The 21,436-nt window shown below is 43.5% G+C and overlaps 1 protein-coding gene across 1 annotated transcript in view; it reads left to right on the top strand.

Moving 5' to 3' along the window:
- The window catches only part of CCDC78 (coiled-coil domain containing 78), a 101,339-nt gene that overhangs the window by 75,613 nt on the left and 4,290 nt on the right, over positions 1-21,436 (top strand). Inside the window, exons 16-21 of the mRNA XM_030211941.1 lie at positions 1,766-1,891; positions 3,020-3,231; positions 3,339-3,513; positions 12,564-12,607; positions 13,548-13,629; positions 18,138-18,238. Of these exons, the coding sequence (XP_030067801.1) occupies positions 1,766-1,891; positions 3,020-3,231; positions 3,339-3,513; positions 12,564-12,607; positions 13,548-13,629; positions 18,138-18,238 (740 nt within the window). The remainder of the gene's footprint in view (positions 1-1,765; positions 1,892-3,019; positions 3,232-3,338; positions 3,514-12,563; positions 12,608-13,547; positions 13,630-18,137; positions 18,239-21,436) is intronic.

Raw genomic sequence — 21,436 nt, 5'->3', positions numbered from 1 at the left:
TCGCCTTGACTACTGCAACCTACTCCTTACTGGCCTCCCACTTAGCCATCTATCCCCCTTCAATCTGGTTAGAACTCTGCTGCACGTCTTATATTCCGCCTGAACCGATATACTCATATCACCCCTCTCAGGTCACTTCACTGGCTTCCAATCAGATAAAGCATACAGTTCAGGCTTCTCCTTCTTACCTACAAATGCACTCAGTCTGCAGCCCCTCATTACCTCTCTACCCTCATTTCCCCTTACGTTCCCGCCCGTAACCTCCGCTCACAGGACAAATCCCTCCTCTCAGTACCCTTCTCCACCACCGCCAACTCCAGGCTCCGCTCATTCTGCCTCGCCTCACCCTATGCTTGGAATCAACTTCCTGAACCCTTACGCCAAGCCCCCTCCCTACCCATCTTCAAATCCTTGCTCAAAGCCCACCTCTTCAATGTTGCTTTCGGCACCTAACCTTTATACCTTTCAGGAAATCTAGACTGCCCCTATTTGACTGACTGTACATTTGTCCTTTAGACTGTAAGCTCCTTTGAGCAGGGACTGTCCTTCTATGTTAAATTGTACAGCGCTGCGTAACCCTAGTAGCGCTTTAGAAATGTCAAGTAGTAGTAGTTTACACTATCTGATAGGCAGAGAGTGACAGTGGCTAACTTGGAAGTTGGGCCTGTGACAACATAAATACAACAGCAACAAAAATAAAGCAGAAGTATCCCCCTAACCACAATTCACTAAGTAGAAACAAACAGAAGAAGGGGTAGATCAATGTGGTTCGAAAGCAAGAAGTTTATTGATGAATAATGGCTAAAAATGACTCAACGCAGTCCTGTGTTTTGGCGCCTGATGCACCTGCCTCAGGAAAGCATATATTTTCAGCCACAAATGATGAACAAAGGACAATAACAGCAAATGTGTCCTCAAAAACAGCATCAAAGATATTGACGAGCTGAGCATAGATAAATAGCGAGTCATTGAGTACAGTATCTTAATGCTGTTTTAGTGGGCACATTTGCTCTTTTTGTCCCTTGTTCATCATTTGTGGCTGATGCTGGCACATTCCCCCTCCCCCCTCCTCCACATCAGTCCTTGCACAGGTCCCAGAGGAGCAGAAGGAGCAACTGAGTCTTGCTTATTTTGAATTTCTTGTTAGCAGCTGAGGAAGCTATTCTCATTCTTTACTTTGCTCAGAGCATCTTGGTCAGTGTTTGTGGAGAATGTGTGAAGGAAACTAGGAAACCACACACACCAAATGTGACATCAGGTTTTCAAGAAATGGATCAGGAAGACATGTATGTAGGACTGTTTGGGGACATAGGCTCATGGGGGACCGCACACTCTTCAACTCCTGGCTTTTGGTACAGAAAAGAAATTCCCCCGCTCTGTTCTAGAGTATACTATTAATTTGGATGTACCAAAAGGTTTTCACATTTCTAGGGTATGGGATACATGCTTAGTACATCTAGCCCTTAGTAAGTCACAGGACCACATAGGTATATCACATACCTATTCACTTTGAACATTTTAAAAATCACAACTGATGAGGGGTATCATCTGAGAATCACTGATATAAATGTATTCAGATTCTTGTCAGGCAGTTAGTGGAAGGGAGGCAGAGAATTTTCTAGTTAATTGTACATTAAGGAATAACTTCAAGATGTTCTATATTCTTATATAGCACTCAGTCATGTAGCTCTCTAGTAAGAAATAAGAAGACTCCTGACTGAATCTTGAGTTTTTGATTACTATATTCCTATTGCTGTACCTACAGCTGCTACTGACTTCCCAGAGTCAACTAAAAGAAGTGGAGGCAGAAAATTCACGGCTGCAGCTGCAACTGAAGGAGCTGAATGAGGAGTACCGATCACGGCTTACCCACTATATCCAGGACCTGGCAGTAAGTGCTCTCTAGACTTGTTTATTAGAAGTTCCTGTCAGTTTATTCTTGCTATTTCAGAACTGCATTCTGTTGTGTTAGGATTTCATTCAGAACTACCTAGGGATTTTCCCCTTACAACTCTCTCCATATTCATTTAGCTTAGTCATTACATCCATAATGCTTAAAAACATAGAAACAGAAAAATGAAGGCAGATAAACACCATGTGGTCTATCCAGTCTGCCCATCCATACTATCCACTATCCCTTCCTCTCTCTTAGAGATCCAGGCTTTCTTGAATTCAGATACAGTCTTCGTCTCCACCACCTCCACTACTGGGAGGCCATTTCATGCATTCACCACTCTTTCTTTGAAGAAGTATTTCCTCAGGTTACTTCTGAGTCTGTCCCCTTTCACTTTCATCCTATGCCCCCTCATTTCAGAACATTCTTTCAATTGAAAGAGACTCACCTCCTGTGCATTTATGCCACTTGTGGAGTGGTTTTTTTTGTATTATTTTTATTAAAGTTTCAAATATAAGCAATCATCAAACATACAACAAGCATAGCAATACTTGAATACAAACAATGCCAGTGAATCCCAACCCCCCTCCCGCCCCCCCAACCTAGCTAATTAAACTTATAGTCCAGTTGACAGCCAGTGTCCAGCATTTCATATGTCTATCATCTCACCAGGAAATTAGGCCGGCGGTATGATCAGCCTAGGGGCATAAAGATCAATACCATGGAGTTATTTTAACGTCTCAATCATATCTCCCCTATCCCACCTTTCTTTCTGATTGAGGACCGTAAACCAGTGTTCCCTGCAGAACCCCAAAATCATAGGCTCATGGGCTCTACATCCAATGACCAGGGATCACTGCTGTGCAGTGACATAGCATGCAATTGCTTAGACACTTTCCCCCAGATTTTATATAGTGTGCCTAGAGATCCGTGCAGAAATCCAGGCGTATTCTATATCACTTGTAACTGAATTGGCTTAAGCTAATCAGCTATATAACAAAACTTAACCCATTAGTGCCCAATGCTCCCATATTTGTTCCCACATATGGGAACATTGGGCACTAATGGGTTAACAAGCAATAATGAGCACTAATTGGCAATATATCTATATCTGTGTATTTATAGGAATATGTAGACAGTACCTTAAATGCCAGCCATGGTTCCAGCAAATTACCTGTGGACCATGCCCACATGAAGCGCTTTGTGGATAGCATGCTGAAAGACATTCGTGCATCCCACAAATCCCGAGAGGAACAGCTGGCAGGAGCAGCACGAGGGTACAAGAAACGCATGCAGAACCTCATTAAGAAACACGAACATCTGCTTATCAGTTACCGGTGAGGCTCATAAATGTTGTTTTTTTGCTTTTTGCTTTGGTCTTCTCTGTGTTCTGTTGATGAATTCTCCAGATAAATCAGAGCAAACCATAATACTTTCTCTATAGAATGCAGCGGGAGCAGATCCTGTCACTGGCGAACACTGAAGTAGATCCTGGGCCCCCTGAGCATCACTTCACCATTACTGATAAAGAGTTGCAGCCAAGCATGAGCCAGGAGTTAAACCAACTGCGAGAGGACAAAGCTCGACTGGAAGCACAGATCCAGGAACTGCAGGAAAAGGTAAAAGCAGACATCACCTAATCCTCTACAGAGGACCATTTAATCCAGGTCTGCAAATTTACTTTGGAGATGGTAGTTTCTCCACAGACAAGCAGAGGTTTGCAGGCACACCATGGGTGATGTCACTGATGGAGTCCATGTGCTCAGAGAAGTCTTTTAAACTTCTGTGGACCTGTGAGGGGTTTCCCATGCTGCCATGAGTTACTCCTTCCCTGTCAATAAAGCTCTCCTTTCAGGGGTGGTCTGACCAGGCAATCAGGCAGTGCCTGAGGACCCAGAGGCTCTCCTCCCACTGCTGCCCTGCCACCACATGCTACAGCCTCCCCCCACGTGGATAAGTTGGAGGCCTATAGAGACCGGCACAAGGGCAACACCATGTTATTTTGCAAGATGTGTTTGGTGGTGCATAAATGCATTCTGCATTATTGAATCTCTCCTGAACCTCCAAATTGCTGGCTTTGGAGGAATCAATTACACTTACTGGTCACTTGGGAGGATACAGATGCAAAAGGCATGCACAAACATAAAAAGCAATTTTTGTTGGTCTGTGAGCCTTATTTGGAAATTCTCCATCCACGGGGGGTCGAGGTTTGATCATTAATATTTTATAAGCATGGTTTGTTTTGTTTTTTGTAAGTGGGGAGGGGTGGGAGTGTTTCTATTTTGTTTAGGATTTTGGCACGGAGGGTCATAAGAGTACAGTGGCATAAGCTCGGTGGCAGCTTTGGCAGCATTCTGTAATTGGGTTAGGGGGTGTTGAAGGGGAGGTGGAGTGGTTGGGGGGAGAGCAGGTATTTTTGTTTGTCGGGTGTGCAACATGATGATTACTTTGTTGATCTATTTCATTTATTCAAAAAGACACTGCTTTTGTTGTTCTGATGCATTTGTTTGATGAAATACGTCTTCAGCTTTGCTGTCAATGGCAGTCTCTCATGGCAGCGATACTGCAACCGGGGGCAAGCTCTTCCGCCCGCATTCCACTAACGACCACACTCCCAAAATCATGAAGAACATTAATGTCTATTTCAGCAGCAACCTTGCTGGCTGCAGCAGAAATTTCAGGAGCACTAAGTCCATAGCATCGGGACTGCCACTCTACACCAACTCCCCCAAACTTGTTAGAACATAAGAACTTAATAATGGCCATACGGGTCAGATCAATGGTCCATCTAGTCCAGTATCCTGCTTCTAACAGTGGCTAATCCAGGTCACAATTACCTGGCAGAAACCCAAACAGTAGCAACATTCCATGCTACTGATCCCAGGGCAAGCAATGATGTCCCCCATGTCTATCTCAGTAGCAGACTATGGACTTTTCCTCCAGGAAATTGTCCAAAACTTTTTTAAACCTAGATATGCTAACCATTACCACATCTGGCAATAAGTTGTAGAGCTTAACTGTTTGCCGAATGAAAAAATATTTCCTCCTATTTAGATTTAGATTTTATTATTTACTAGTAAAAAAGGCCCGTTTCTGACACATATGAAACGGGCGCTAGCAAGGTTTTCCTCATAATGTGTATGTCTTGGAGAGTGTATGTGAGAGTGACTGTGTGTGATAGAGAGAGTGAAAGTGTGAGTGTGTGTGTGTGTGTGTGTGTGTGTGTGTGAGAGAGAGAGTGAGTCTGGGTGTGAGCTTGTCTGTGAGAGAGTGTGTATGTGAGAATGAGAGTGTGTGCAATTGCGTATGGGAGACACAGTGTGATAGAGAGAGAGAGAGTGTGTTTCACACAGATACAGTGTGTGCGTGAATGACAGTGTGTGTGAGGCACAGATTGTCTGTGAGACTGAGTGTATGAGACCAAGCGAGTATGTAAGTGACTGTGTGACACATAGAGAGTGAATGTGATACAATGTGAGACATAGAGTGTATGAGATTGAGAGACAGAAACACATTGTCTGTGAGAGAGAGAGTGTATGTGTGTGTGACAGAGATACCTCCCTCCCTCCCTCTCTCTCTATGGTGTCAGGCCCCCCTCTTTCTCTGGTGTCTGAGATTGCTGCCACTGCACCTAAGCAATTGGTGTGCTGGAGGAGAGGAAGAGAGAGAGAGAGAGTGTGTGTGTGGGGTGGGGGGGATGTGTTGGAGGGGTTCAGCTTGGAAGAAGAGGGGTGTGGGGGATTCTGGATGCGCTGCCAGATGAAAGTAAGTGAGTATGTGTGTGTGTGTGTGTGTGGGGGGGGGGGGGTTCAGGAAGCAATGGCAGATGACAGAGTGAGGGAGTGTGTGTGTGTGTGTGGGGGGGGGGCAGGGGGTACAGGAAGCGCTGCCAGATGAGAGAGTGAGTGTGTGTGTATGGGGTTTCATGAAGCGCTCCCATCCTTGAACCCCCTCCCCACCTCAGTCCCCTTCTCTCATTCAAGAACCCCCTCCCCAGTCTCTCCCATCCAAAAACCCCAGTCCCCTCCCCACCCGTCCCCTTCTCCAATCCGAGAACCCCCTCCCCAGTCTCTCCCATCCAAAAACCCCAGTGCCCTTCCCACCCGTCCCCTTCAAGCATCCAAGAACCCCCTCCCCCATCCTTGAACCCCCTCCCCACCTCAGTCTCCTTCTCCCATTCAAGAACCCCCTCCCCAGTCTCTCCCATCCAAAAACCCCAGTCCCCTCCCCACTCGTCCTCTTCAAGTATCCAAGAACCCCCTCCCCACCTCAGTCCCCTTCTCCCATTCAAGAATCCCAGTCCTCTCCCCATCCGTCCCCTTCTCCCATCCGAGAACCCCCTCCCCAGTCTCTCCCATCCAAGAACCCCAGTCCCCTCCCCACCCGTCCCCTTCAACTATCCAACTATCCCCACCCCCTTCTGCTTCTCCCATCCATGAACCCCTCCCACCTGTCTCCTTCCCACTTGAGAACCCCCTCCCCCCCACCTGAGAGCCCCACACCCTTCTCCCATCTGAGTCCCTCCCCACCTACCAGCTCCATTCTCCTGCCGCCCAGGCCCACCACCCTCACTGCCTTAAAAAAAAAAACAATTTGAAGCACTGGAGTAACAGGCAGCAGCGCCTCGCGTCTGCCCTTCTACTAAAAATCTCTTCCACGACGTCATTGGGCCTTCCCACATTGAGTCCCACCCGCCCTCGCGGTAATTGGAAGTTACCTGAGAGGAGGGCGGGACTCAATGTGGGAAGGCCCAATGACGTCGTCGAAGAGATTTTTAGTAGAAGGGCAGACGCGAGGCGCTGCTGCCTGTTACTCCAGCGCTTCAAATTGGGTTTTAAAGGCAGGACAGCGCCGGGAGCGGACTCGCAGCACCCCCCACCCGCTGACATCTGGGGCGGAGCGCCTCCACCACGTCGCCGTCGCGCGTTGCTGGGAGAGGACTCGGAGCACCCCCCCACCTGCTGACATCTGGGGCGGAGCGCCCCCACCACGTCGCCGTCGCACGTTGCTGAACTTGGGAGGGAGGGAGAGTGGTGCTCGGACGGTCGGGGCGGGGCTACCTGAGGAGCGCGCGGCGCGGTTGGTAGCCAGCGTTTCCTTGGCAGGGGGAGGAGTAGGGAAACACTCCTCCCTCTTCCTTGATGCGGTCCCTGCTTTCATTTTTCTGTTGGTTTTCCGCCCTCGACGTCATGACGTTTGACGCGAGGGCGGGGCAGCAAGTCGTTCAGTGGCTTCACCACCACGAACTTACGAACCGTTCTGGGAGTCTGAGTGACTTCAGAACGTTGTCCTCAGAACGTTGAGGGTGCCTTTTATTATATTAGATAACCCGCCCTTATCCAGGGCGAGGTACAATATACACACATAAAAATACATAAAACATATTACACAAAAATCTAGCAAACAGCAAAATCCATGAGCAGTAAATTCAAAAAGTTCAAAGTGTTAGCCATATACTCAAATAGCATAAGCAGAGAAAGCCAGACACAGCAAATGTCTCTTTAGTTTGCGCTTAAATGTCAGTAAATGGATCTCATGCTTCAATCCAGCTGGCAAGTGATTCAATTCAAAAGGTTCAGCAATCGAAAAGGACCTTTGCCTTGTCACGTCTAAATGAAATTGACTCATAGCCAGTACAATTAAATTTCCAGCATTCATTGATTGCAACTGTCTTGATGGAACATAACACTTAATAGCATTTCTCAAATACACAGTAGTATCATGAAATAAAACATGATGGACCAACATCAACAATTTAAGTTTCACTCTAAATATTACCAGCAGCCATGATCACATAACTAAACCCCCATATTTGCAAAACATTGGGATTTGGAAAATAACAGAACTATAGTAGCAAAATTCAATTGACTATCTCAAGACATTATAATTTAATTTAAATAAAATAAATTCAATGCACAAAGGCAAACTATGATGTTATTTGTTAAACAATAACCTAATGGTCCTCAAGACATACCATACAACTTCATAGAGTGTCTCCTAGTCTTTGTACTTTTTGAAAGAGTAAAAAATCAATTAACTTTTACCTGTTCTACACCACTTAGGATTTTGTAGACCTCTATCATATCCCCCCTTAGTCATCTCTTTCCCAAGATGAAGAGCCCTAACCTCTTTAGCCTTTCCTCATATGAGAAGAGTTCCATCCTCATAATCATTTTGGCCGCTCTTCTATGAACCTTTTCTAATTCCGCTATATCTTGTTTGAGATATGGTGACCAGAATTGAACAAAAATACTGAAGGTGAGGTTGCACCACGGAATGAAACAGAGGCGTCATAATATTCTTGGTCTTATTTACCTCCTTTTCCTAATAATTCCTAGTATTCTGTTTGTTCTTTTGGCCGCTGCACACTGGGCAGAAGATTTCAAAATGTTGCTACAATGACACCTAAATCTTTGTCTTGGGTGCTGACTCCTAAGGTAGACCCTAGCATCAGGTAACTATGATTCGGATTACTTCCAATGTGCATCACCTTGCATTTCTCCACATTAAATTTCATCTGACATTTGGATGCCCAGTTTTCCAATTTCCTAAGGTCTTCCTGTAATATTTCACAGTCCACTCGTGTTTTAACAACCTTAAATAGTTTTGTGTCATCTGCCAATTTAATCACCTCACTCGTCGTTCCGATTTCCATATCATTTATAAATATGTTAACTAGCACTGATTCCAGTACTGATACTTGCGTCACTCCACTGTTCACCCTCCTTCATTGAGAGAAATGACCATTTAACCCTACCCTCTGTTTTCTGCCCATTAACCAATTCCTAATCCACACCAGAACTTTGCTTCCTATCCCATGACTCTTTAATTTTCTCAGGAGTTTCTCATGAAGAACATTATCAAAAGCTTTCTGAAAATCTAGATATAGTACATCAACCAGTTCACCTTTATCCACATGTTTATTCATGCCTTCAAAAAAATGAAGCAAATTAGTAAGGCAATACTTCCCTTGGATGAACCCATGCTAACTCTGTCCCATTAAACCATTTTTGTCTATGCGTTCCGTAATTTTATTCTTTATAATAGTTTCTGCTATTTTGCCCGGCAGTGACGTCAGGCTTACCGGTCTGTAAATTTCTGGATCACCCCTGGAACCCTTTTTAAAAATCGGCGTCATATTGGCCACCCTCCAATCTTCAGGTACTATGGACAATTTTAATGACAGCAATTTTTCACATCATCTCTCTTGCCATTGGAGAACCAGCCCCATTGGCCTCTCAGAAGGAGGATTCCTCTGGGAGACATCATTCCAAAATCCCTGATTTGGTGGATGACCCTTTCAAACCTCACTGAGCGTTGTCCTTTACAGGCACCACAGCCTCAGATAACCACAAATGCATCCAGACACGGCTGGAGTGCACATCCCGTGCAGTGGTGTACTCAAGGGATCTGAAAACAACAAGAAAAGAACTTACATATCAATGTCCTAGAACTTAGAACAATTTAAAATGCAATCTAAACCTTCTGTTCTTGGATTCAAAGTCAAGTTGTCCTTTTCAAAACAGACAACAAGTAGTGATGTTCTATATTAACAAACATGGTGGTTCAGATTCTCTGTTCTTTTGTTAAGAGGCCTTCAGGATATGGCAGATGGTGTCCACGATGCAAATGACCCTTCAGGTGGCATACCTTCCAGGTCTGAGAGCAAATAAAGACTGTTTTTCATATGGTCTGCTTTTCTTCTCATTTTGACTCACCACAAGCTAACCCAGGATGGAGATACTGTTTTTATCAGTTTGATGAGGTTTGAGATTTCACACTAGCTAGTATTCATCTGCCCCTGAGGCAGCTGTTTGGTGAAACATGGCCATGTTGGATGATCTTGTTTAGACCTGGGAGTTAAAAGTGACAAATAAAGATTGTGTTTTTCATATGGTCTGCTTCTCTTCTGTTCTCCATACCTTCCAGGTAAGCAAACCATATGGTAGACTAAGTTGAAAATTGGATCTTCATGAATGGTCTCTCAATCTTCACAAATCATACTATTTGTTTGACTGTTGGGGTTTCCAACAGTAGACCTTTTTGCAACTGCAGAAAATGCAAAATGTACTCAGCTCTGTTCTATTTGCCCAGCAAATCACAGATCGGCATACAATTCTCTTGCAATCTCTTGGAGTCAGTGGCCAATATATGCTTTTCTGCCATTCCTTCTAATAACAAAGGTATTACAGAAGATACAAACACAGAGAAAGCCCAAGTCATTGTAATTTCCACACTGTGGTCAAGAAATATCTGATATCCACAGCTACTAGCTTTATTCAGAACCCAGCCCATATCCTGGGTTGTCATCCTTCACTCCTGACTCAGAATCAAAGTCTTCTTTTGCATCCTATCCTGAAGTCTTTTGCTCACACATGGAGATTGGGTGAGGCATGGTTATCTCTCTTCCAGTCTCAGAACCAGTAAAAGAAGTGTTACTATAATCTAGAAAACCCACAACACAAAAATCCCATCAGTCAAAATGACTCCATTTCTCTAAATGGACAAAAGTTCACAGCCAAGACCCTTTCTCCTGTTCACGGTTACACCTTCTCTATATCTCAGTGTAGTCCTTGCTAAACTGATGAAGGACCCTTTTGAACCCCTGGGTACTGCATCACTCAAACATCTTACTTAGAAAACTATTTTTTAGTAGCCATAACTATGATAAGAGTCAGCAAACTACAAACATTGGTTCAATTCTTCTATAATAGAGTTGTCCTCTGATCTCATCCTCATCCTAGATTTCTATCCAAAGTGGTTTCTGACTTCCATCTCAATCTACCCATTATCCTTCCAGTGTTTTTCCCAGCCCCTCATTCCTCCCAAGCTGAAGTCTCCCTCCGTTCCTTGGATCTTAGACGTGTTTTACTTAGAAGGAATAAAATATATAGGAAAACTTCATGACTTTTCATAACTTACAATCCAAATAACCCAGGTAATCCACTTTCACAATGAACATTATCAAACTGGGTATCTGATTGCATTGCCTTCTGCTACCGCCAAGCAGACCTGCAACTGCCTAGTCATCTAAGAACCTACAAATTTCAAGCCAAAGTGACTTATGTTGTTATCTTCAAGATGGATCTCATGGACATATGTAAAATAACTATATGGTCCTCCATCACACATTTATGAAGCTCTACTGCCTTGATCATTCCTGTGCTCAGGATTCGGCCTTTGGGCAGTGTTGCATAACCTCTTTGCCTACTGCTCTAGTTGACAACCATAAAGCCCTAGACCTCCATCCATTCTTCTTCTCAGATCACTAGACCTAAGCACATTGGATCATGAGTGACCATCAGCTTGGGAATCTCCATGGAGTGTTTCTGCATCACTTTGCTTGTCTGTGAAGAAAACAGAGTTGCTTATTTGTAATAGGGATATGTAAATAGAAAAAGAATTCAGCCACACTCTCCCTCCTTGCCCTCACAAAAAAACAAGGGTAGGAAAGCATCACATAGCAGTAAGCCTTCTTCAATGCTGCCACTCTTATCTTGCTGAGGGAAGAAGTGACTTGTAACAGTGTGAGAACCATAGGAGCCAACTTTTCAAAATTATTGGAGGTGCTAAGCCCAGTGGAAATAACCCCTCCCTGGACACATACAAGGAATTTTCTCAATATTGGGGGTGCTCAAACACCCACAGCACTCACAGAGTCGGCTCCTATGGTGAGAACCCCTGCACAGTCTCAGAGAAATCCAAAAGACTGAGAGCTGTAGCACACAGGCTCCTGCAGTGATGTCACCCAGGGAGTGTGGCTGCATTCTCATGCTGTCTACAAAGAAACCCCCCCCTCCCCTTTACAGGTAAGCAACTTTGCATATCAAAAACCTCAGTGCCTTTCTTGAGCCAGATTCCCTAAGCTTTATACCCAAAGACCCAGATAAGAAGAAAACCACAGTGATTCAGATCAGGGCCGCCGAGAGACAAAGCTAGGCCCGGGGCAAACAATCTTCAGGGCCTCGGCACCGCCCCCACCACCAACACCGCAGCTGCCCCCACCATCACCGCTGCCGCTGCTGCTCCCTCCTACCACCACTGCTGCTGCTGTCCCCCACTGCAGCGAACAATAGACAGCCGAGTGCTCTGCTGGCTACAGGTTCTTCTTTCTGCTGCTTCCCACCTCCTGTGAAGTAACTTCCTGTTTACGCATAGGCAGGATGTGGCAGAAAGAAGGACCTATGGCTGGCAGATCAGTCTCATTTGATTGCTTGGAAGCCAGGCTCGGGGAATCTTGCCTTCCCAAGCCTACATACACAGGTAAACAGCCTATCAGATAACTGACCACCCTCTGTATGTGAGTTCCTAACCTGAAGTTTCGTCCCCTGTACTATATTGCCCAAATGCATGGCCCTGCATTTTTTAGCATTAAATTTTAGCTTTCATGCTCTAAACTATTCCTCGGGCTTCGCTAGATCCCTCCTTGTAACTTCCATATTTTCCAGGGTGTCTACACTGTTGCACATTTTCCTATTGGCCCTTCCACAGTATCATTTATGAAAATATTAAAAGAAAGTGAATCAAGGACATGCAGCACAGTGGTAGTGACAATGGGCCAGAAGGCAGTTAACAACGTCTGAATCTGGGCCTGGTTAGTGGTAAAATTGAAGAAATAGAAATGTGAAATTTTTGCTCATGCAGCTATTTTTTTCTTTCTTTCCCATAGAAGAAACTGAGTGAATCTTCAGGCTGGGGGCATTCTCCTCAAGAGTAAGTATACTGTACAGTGTAGAATTTGTTCTGTGATTAGGGAGTCTTAAAAGACTACCTCTCACCTAACAGTGCATGAAGAATTGTTAGCACGCAGATAATTGTGGACTGCTCCAGAGTTTCAGCTAGGCCCAAGAGACACATGAAAAAATTATGGGCTTCTCAACTGTCATAAGTAGTCCCAATTTCAGAGACAGAGGCAACTTTTTCAAAGAGAGCACAAGCATTTTGTGTAACATGTAGCAGAGGTACAGTGGTGCATATGCGGTCACCCTTCAGGGGCTGAGTGGATCATTACACAACAAATCCTTGGAGAGCAACAGGCCCATTCTGAGGATCCTGAGAGTTTTGTTAATGATGGACCAAGAAAAAGAAAGGGGAGAGGAGAAATAGAGTGAAATCAAGCTTAATTTTGTTATAATTGACTCACTGAGTAGAGCAGTTGAGAGGTGTTCTTACCGAGATGTAGAAGGAAAATGGACAGTGGGCAGCTGGCTATAAGACACAAGTTTAAGTTGTAGAACTCTTTGCCTGGAACAGCATTTGACCATATGACCTATCACTGCAAATCCATGGAATATGCTTGTTTTTAGCAGTGAATCTTCTTTGTCTCAGAAGAGATGAGCAAATTCCTTCCTGACCAGGTGACAGATCAGCAAGGATGTTTGTGACCCATCCAGACTCTAGGGTACACCATTTTGAATATACATTGAAATTTGTGTATATCCTGCATGTGGCTAACAGCATTGTCTGTATATGTGGGTGTGATTAGGAAATATCTCAGTTCTTGAGCTTTTTACTTCCTAACTGTTCTCTAGGCGATGGGTATCAAACCTTAGTCCTTTAGGTACTATCCCACTATCCTCAATGCCATAATGCTCAAGAAAATTTCATATTAGTGAGACTGGCTTGAAACCGACTCACACCTTCTGTTTTGTAGGTCGGGGGTGAGTGGAAAACTAAGTGATGAAGGATGGGCTCAAATAAGGAAACAGCTGCGAGAATTCACACACAACACTCAGGTATAGTCAGAAAGCTTTCTGTTACCCCCTCCCACCAACATACCTAACAGCAGATGGGACAAACATTATTTCTCATAATCTGCCAATGTCACAGAACAGAAGTATGGAGAGAAATGTGTATGGTACTGTTTAACCTATGAAAAGAAGCATAACTTCTAATATCTATGCAATGTGCTGGAATCTCTAGCTTCTTCAGCTCTTCCGATATTGCCCAATCAGCAACCTTCATTATTCTCTCTGAAACACTTCTGGTTTAGTTCTGAGAGCCCTTGTAGGAGGTGATTCACTGTGAAAATCTGTAATATTGAAACATTATAATCACATTTAGGGGGCAATTTTGAAACTGCCCACAATAGGATAAAACCTGCAGATATAGCTCTGTCGAGCAGGGACTGTCTCTTCATGTTCAAGTGTACAGCTCTGCGTATGTCTAGTAGCGCTATAGAAATAAGTAGTAGTAGTAGATAAGTTTACCTATAAACTTTACAATTTGCACCAGTTCTCTTAGTGACAGTGCACACGTACTCTTGCTTTGAAACATACAATGGGTACAAAGTATATGCACAGTCACTTGTACCTGCTTTTTGTGAGGGTAAAACTGACTTGAAAATGAATCTCCATGTGCACTTGAGATGTATTTGCATGAAACTGGAGATGCAGTGAGTTGATATTTAAAACAACTGGATACCTAAGAAACTTGTGTTCAGCTAACTTTTGGCATCTGACTTTTAGGTTGAAAATAGACACCTAAATTTTAAGAGTTGCCCCTAGCACTAGAAGAAAAAATCCTAAGTTTTTAGATCATCTGAATATCTGCCACAGTGTATGCAAATGTTATCTTGTAGATATCCTGAAAATCTGACTGGTTATTGTGTCCCAAGGACAGTTTACGATCCCTCTAGCGTTCATTAGTGTCTGTGCATTGCACAAGTAAATCTCAAATGAAAATACCGCCCCCCCCCCCCCCCCCCCCGCCTGCTTCCCAACAGCTTGAACAGTCTTTTGTTCTCTTCTCTTAGCAGAATGACCTGTGTGGGGATTTGATATTTGCTGAAAATAAACCTTTTCCCATGTGTCCATGTGGGGCTTATTGAAGGTCTTATAACCTATAACTTGTATTCCTTGCCTATGCCTTGTTCAATGCTTTCAACGTGCAGCTGGCATTGGCTTTTTTTTTTTTTAAGTTTTTTATTTATACAATTTTCAGAACCATACAAAACCAATATTAAAGACATATCTGTCATATAACTGGATAACTTGTGAAAAAGTTGCAAGTTACAGTAATAGGTCCTATCATATCAACATCCTGTGAATCCCCCTCTCCCATCCCCCCTCCCTTCCCTACTAACAATCCTTAAGTCTCTGTTTGTGCGCAGCTGATGCAGACCAAGTGTTGTATAGTTGCCATATCTTCCTATGTTGTTCTAAGCGCCCTTTACTCATCGCTGTGAGCTTAGACATCAGTTGAATGTAATTCAGTTTTTCCAGCACCACTGAAATGTCCGGTAGGCTGGGTTTTTTCCAGGATGCCGCCAGCACCAGCTTGCCCGCCACAAATACCTGAGTGGCAAACTGGTGTACATGTGATGGAATCGCTGACGGTTTGAGGTGAAGCAGGCAGTGTTCCACTTTCAGCTGGTATTGCGCAGCCATCACTAAGTTTACAAAGTCCACAATTTTCACCCAGTATCTAAATGCATATACACATGACCACCATATATGATACATATCGCCTTCCCCTCCACATTCCCGCCAGCATTGAGATGAGCCTGTCCCAAACATCCTGGCCAGTCAACTTGGGGTATAATACCAACCATACAGGATCTTATGTCCGTTTTCTATCATAGCGCTAGAGACCGACACTGAGCAAGGATTTGAGAGCCCTCCCCCAGCGTGCGGAATTATATGTTGTCCCCATTGCCACTTCCCATTTATGTATGTAATGTACTACTGGATCCTCACGAGCCAAAAGGGCCTTGTATATTCTTGAGATACCTCCCTTATTTCCCCCATTTGTCAACCCTTTCTCCAGCTGTGTTTCGGCTAGCTCCAGTTCCTCCCTCGCTTTATTTTTAATAAAGTGCTGTACTTGATGGTAGTGAAAAGCCTGCATGGGGGAAAGCCCGTGTGCTTGGCATAATTCCGAGTGGGAGGGAATCGTACCCTCCTCGCACATTTGACCTAATTCGCAAAGTCCCATGTCTTCCCATTCCTTATATACTGTATCTAATCTACCTGGTCCAAATTGGGGGGCGAATCTAAGGAATATGTGTTTGAAGTATGTGCGCTCGGGAAAGAACTGCTCTCTAACCTTGTACCAGGTTGTTAAGCTGGCATTGGCTTTAACTGTTTTTGGCATTGCTCACTTTCAGCTTACTCTGGTCTGATGTGCCAAAATTTATTTCTGTTTAATGTTCTTGACTCCACTCCTCAGTCTGGCTACAATTGTACAGGTTTTCAGGGGCAGAAAATGTAGAACAAGGACAGTGCTGGGCAAACTTCTACGGTTTATGCCCTGAAAATATCAAGGGCAATTCAAGATCAGGTATACATATGAAGTATCATATACCGTATGTAATGAGTTTATCTTGTTGGGCAGACTGGATGGACCTACCAGGTCTTTATCTGCCGTCATCTACTATGTTACTTCTCCAGTACCCCTCCAACTTAAACACGCCCCTGGGAACTGCTGCTCTCAGTGCAGCTCTAACTATATTTGTGGAAGAACACAGATTTGGTGGGGGGGGGGGGGGGGGCAACTGATAGTTTGCAGGGGGGTGCCAGAGACCCAAGCACCGGCCCTGGAAAAAGTTACCTTTCCACACCTGTAGTACCAGCTAAAGTAGAGCTGGAGCATGTTTGCTTGGCAATGTAATGAAGCTTCATTGCAGCTGCCTGCCATGTTCCTACTTCGATTAAATGAAGGTCTTAATTTTTTAGCACTGCCAGTCTGAAAATGTCACCAGTACAAAATTCACTAGATACTTTAAAAAGTAAATCAAATCAAAGTCAGTATTGCTCTACTATAGGATGACCTGGCCTAATAATGAGATTTGTAATATAGCATTGTACAAAATGTGTGTATTCTTATCAGTTCCTGTTCCTTTCTTTAGAGTGTCTGAATAAGATAAAAATTCATTAAAAAGCAGCTTCTGGTTTAGAAAATGGGGCCTTTGTGGGATGGGCAGCACGGGGCCTGATGTTTTTCGCACATTTATTGAGAGAGAATGGTGCTTTATTATCTTACAATGCTTTGCAGGAATGTATGCCTATTCAATAGGGAGACAGATTTGCTTACTGTCAAGTGAAACATTACATTCAGTTTCTTGATAGTGCAAGATTAATTGGCTACTCAGGAGCTAAACTGCATACCTTCTTTGGATTCATGTCTAGTGATAGGATCACAATATCTGGTGCTGCTAAACCCTTATGGCTCCTGATTGGCCCTCAGGATTATTCAGGTCTGAAGGCTAGATGGGAGGCAGACTTGGGTATGTTCCTGAGAGGGTGGGACGTTGGAGAAGTTTGGCAGCTATACCTAAGTTACCCATAGTGCAGACCTTAGGGAATGTCAGTATAGAGTGATCCATAGAGCATATTTTACTTGATCACAGTTATTTCAGGCAGGGGAATAATAATTATATTCATGCTTTTGGGCCTGTCCCACCATTTAGGATTTTTGGAAAAGAATTCAAGGGTTTCTAGAAAGTATGCTTCATCAGAGTATTCCTTTGGAACCCAGGATTTATTAGATATTTGAGGTTCTTGGAATGCTTGGAGGAGAGGTGCTAAATTGTTTGTACACAAGGCATATCTAGTAGGGAAGAAATGCATCCTTTATTATTGGGTATCATCGATTCCCTCATCCTATTGGCAAGGCCCAGTGTTAGGGGTGAGCAACCAGGGTAATTTCCCTGGGCTCCCATGTCACAGGGGGCCTCAAACCTTCAGGAAGTTGAAAGGACCACAGCCTGCAAGCAAGCTTTGGTGCCCCCTCCCTAGCATCTGCCCTGGGCCCCATCATGTCTAATACCGGCCCCGTCTTTTGGATGTGGATGAATCATCAGTTGTTGATCTGGGAGTCTAGAGGAGCTTCCCTTACTGCTCAATGTAAGAAACCGTTTTTGCTTATTTGGGAGCCTGTCCCCACAGACGACTTGGTTCTCAATTCAATGAAATAGCAATTGCTTTACTTAATATTCTGTTTAGGTGTTTTGTTCCCTAATTACTTTAGTATTTCTGGGATTCAGGGGTAGACGGGTTTTGAAAGTAGGTTTATTTGTTGCAGGTGAGAGGTTATATGAAAACAGACCTCTTATGGGTTTTTTGTTTTTCATTTTTTGGGGAAAAGGGTATATATAGAATTGGGAGGGGTAAGGGTTGGTACATTCTTATAAAAATGAGAAGACTGTTGGATTGCTTGTTTATATTTTGTTCTCAATAAAAATTATTCAGAAATAAAAAGCAGGTTTCACTTGTTCCCATTCTGTGTGCCATGGTCATATTAGGAGGAACTGGAGAGGGAGAGGTGTCAGTTATTATCGAGAGCCATTGTGGCAGAAGAACAGTTGGCAGAGCTGCAGGAATACGTAGACAAACATCTGGGAAGGTAAGTTTAGTCAGTCCTTTCTTTTTGTCTGACTGTGGCATCAATTAGCAGGCAGCTGCAGGGTTATCCCAGTTTTATATGTGTCCCTAGTTCAGTGTGGGAGCAAATATTTACCCTACCCATCTAACACAGACATGCTGTTTATATGGTAACAGTAAACTCAGAGACTCATATATTCCTGTTAGACATTGAACAGTAATCTTTCAGTAGTGTTGATGTTCCCCACTCTCATTTTGCTCCAGCAGAAGGCCTCCTGTCCATGTTCATTGTGATTTTAGCATTGTAAACCACTGTAGTATTGAATTGAAAGGCAGTGTATCAAGTATATTAAACTAAACAGTGGTACTAAACCCTGCCATCAACACTCTCTGTGTCTCAGGGATTTCACATGTATTGCCTCATCCTTGATAAAGCTATTCAGTTGATGATTGGAATCTAGGCATGGGTCTGGAGGTGGACAAAGGCAAATATGTTCCTTCATTATAAAAGTGGAAATAGGCAGAGTTTACACTCTCCCATGATTCCATGGTCATGGCAAGGGCTATAAAATATGACCCTTGCAGTGGAATTCTCTATCCCTACAGAACTACAGGAAGGCATGGGGGCTGGGGCCATGGTGGCCTGTGCATCTGTTCCCCCTTCCCTGATCCAAGCTTTGTGTCAGACACAGCACCCTAGGCTGCATCCTTTTCCTCTGCTGTCTGGGTCCAGAGTATCAATTTAGAATCCAGTGTTTTGGCCTCAGGTAGCGAAGAAGGATGACACAGTCTAAGTCATCGTGCTGTCCTTTTACTGCCAAATCTGGATTGGCTGTAGGGATTGGAGGGAGAGGTGAAAGAGAAGGGGGAGAGGTTTAAGATAAGGAGGGGATCTGATTGGTGAGTTTAAGGTATGACTGAGAGGGTTAGAGGGGGTATGGGTTGTGTGTGAATCAAGAGATTGAACAGATGTGTCTCCCTTTCTTCCTCTCACCTTGTCTCCACCAGTCTCTTTCTCTCTCTCTCTCCCTTTTTCTCTCTCTATTTCATGTTGAAACAAACTCTGATGCACTTTTAAAAATGCCCATTTTAGCAAAAAGAGCCCCGTTAAATTCCAGGAAAGAATCTGGATTTTTAAAATAAAGGCACTGATTTGAAACACAAATGTTCCATTTTAGGTCTTATCCTATCCTGTGCTCAGCAACCATGGCTTGTTTTTATTCTATGTCCCCTTGGATTTCTTCCTCAGAGTCTTAAAGTTAGCTGTCAGGTTAACTATCTTGTTTGAGGGGCTTCATGTCTCCAGCATTGCTTTCTTCTCCAGCCCCAAGGAGACTGTTACTTTTGAACTTTATGTTTCATTCCTCCTCAGCCTCAGAAATCACCGTGTTCCATCTCAGAGCAAAGCAGTTACCACTAGAACAGCACTAAGCTCTTCCTGTCTTACTCCACTGCTGCTATGGCCTGATTTTTCAACTGTGACATTGATAAATGATTGACATTGATTGACCGGTACAGACAGGGAGGTCAGGAATTGGAGAACACCACCAGAGAGATTGGAGGGAGAAGTGCTTCAAGGGACCCACTCGTGGCTTGCAAAGTGACAGTTGATCACCCCTGCTCTATGCCTGTTGTATGTTAATATTAAAATAAAAAAAATAAGAGGTAAATTTTTGTAGTCAGGAATGATAATCAATACATAAGTTAGTACAATTTAAGGAAAAAAGGTGAAAAGGGGGTGTTCACATATGATGCATTTAATATGAGTAAGTCTCAACAAATATTTGAAAAAGCACTTGTAGTCTTACATGTTAGAAGTAAAAAAAAAATGGTGTGGTGGTATTTCTGTATGTCAGATTAAGACATGGGTGGATAGCCCCCTTCAGGCTACTCTCCCCAAGGAAGCTGACAGGTGAAAGGGAAATAGGACTTGATATACTGCCTTTCTGTGGTATTTTGCAACTACATTCAAAGTGGTTTACATATATACAGGTACTTATTTTGTACCTGGGGCAATGGAGGGTTAAGTGACTTGCTCACAGTCACAAGTAGCTGCAGTGGGAATTGAACCCAGTTCCCCAGGATCAAAGTCTGCTGCACTAACCACTAGGCTACTCCTCCACTTCCACGTCATTGGAGAAGAAAAGAATTACATCCAGCCTGTTATGACTGAGCTTCTTTGTTCTACAGGTTAAACGTCTTCAACATATTTATTGTTAGGAGTGGATGGGGGGGGGGGGGGGGGTAAATATTTGTTGAGACTCACACTTGTAAAACGTTTTTGGTGTTTTTTTGGCATTATGATCAGAATGCTGAAACACTTTAGTGCACACCACAGACATGAACTTACAGTCCATAAGCTGTTCACTGTATATTCTGTTGGCATCTATTGCAGTCATATCAACTCAAATAACATCATGGCAATAGAGGAGAAGAGCAATAATAGAGGAGCATATGGAATGAAAAAACAGTTCATATTGAATAAAGCCATCATGGCTAGTGCTAACCCCCCACCCCAGAAATCTTAGTATATCATGTATTGTCTATAAGAAAGCCTTTGATAGCGTCCCACATTCCTGGATAATATAAATTGCCTTGAAATGCACAAAATAACCCCTGAATTGATTGAACACATCAAGTACACTATGAAAATGTGGCAAATCATGCTCCACCTTCAATATGTAGATGGACAATTTATCATTCCTAACACCAAAATCCAGCAAGGCATACTTCAGGGAGACTCCCTGTCCCTGCTTCTGTTTTGCTTGGCACTTAATCCACTCTTACTAACTCCTTGGGCTATGGGTTTAGCCTTACTCCTAAAGATGCCAACAATTCAGAGGTTACATCATACTTACTGTGTGTAGATAACCTGAAGCTCAACATTTCCAGTGATCAGCAACTAGCAGAACAATTTCAGATGACATCAAGATGACTTTTGGTCTGGACAAATGTGCTAAAGTGACTTTCTTTAGGGGAAAGTTGAGCAAAACTGAAAACATCTCTCTGCCTGATGACTGTGAGATAAAAGATCTTGAACAGGATGGTGTATATAAATAGGAATGGAGGAAGGCATAATTATCAAGCAGAAATCACAGAGAGAAAAAAAATCAGTAAAGAATATTATAGGAGACTAAAGCTGATATTGATGATGCATTAACATCACAGAGTAAGATACAGGCTATTAATCAGCTGGCACTTCCTGCACTCTCATATAACT

This window comes from Microcaecilia unicolor, chromosome 8, assembly GCF_901765095.1.
Source record: "Microcaecilia unicolor chromosome 8, aMicUni1.1, whole genome shotgun sequence".
NCBI classification, from domain to species: domain Eukaryota; kingdom Metazoa; phylum Chordata; class Amphibia; order Gymnophiona; family Siphonopidae; genus Microcaecilia; species Microcaecilia unicolor.
This window is presented reverse-complemented; position numbering and strand designations above follow the sequence as displayed.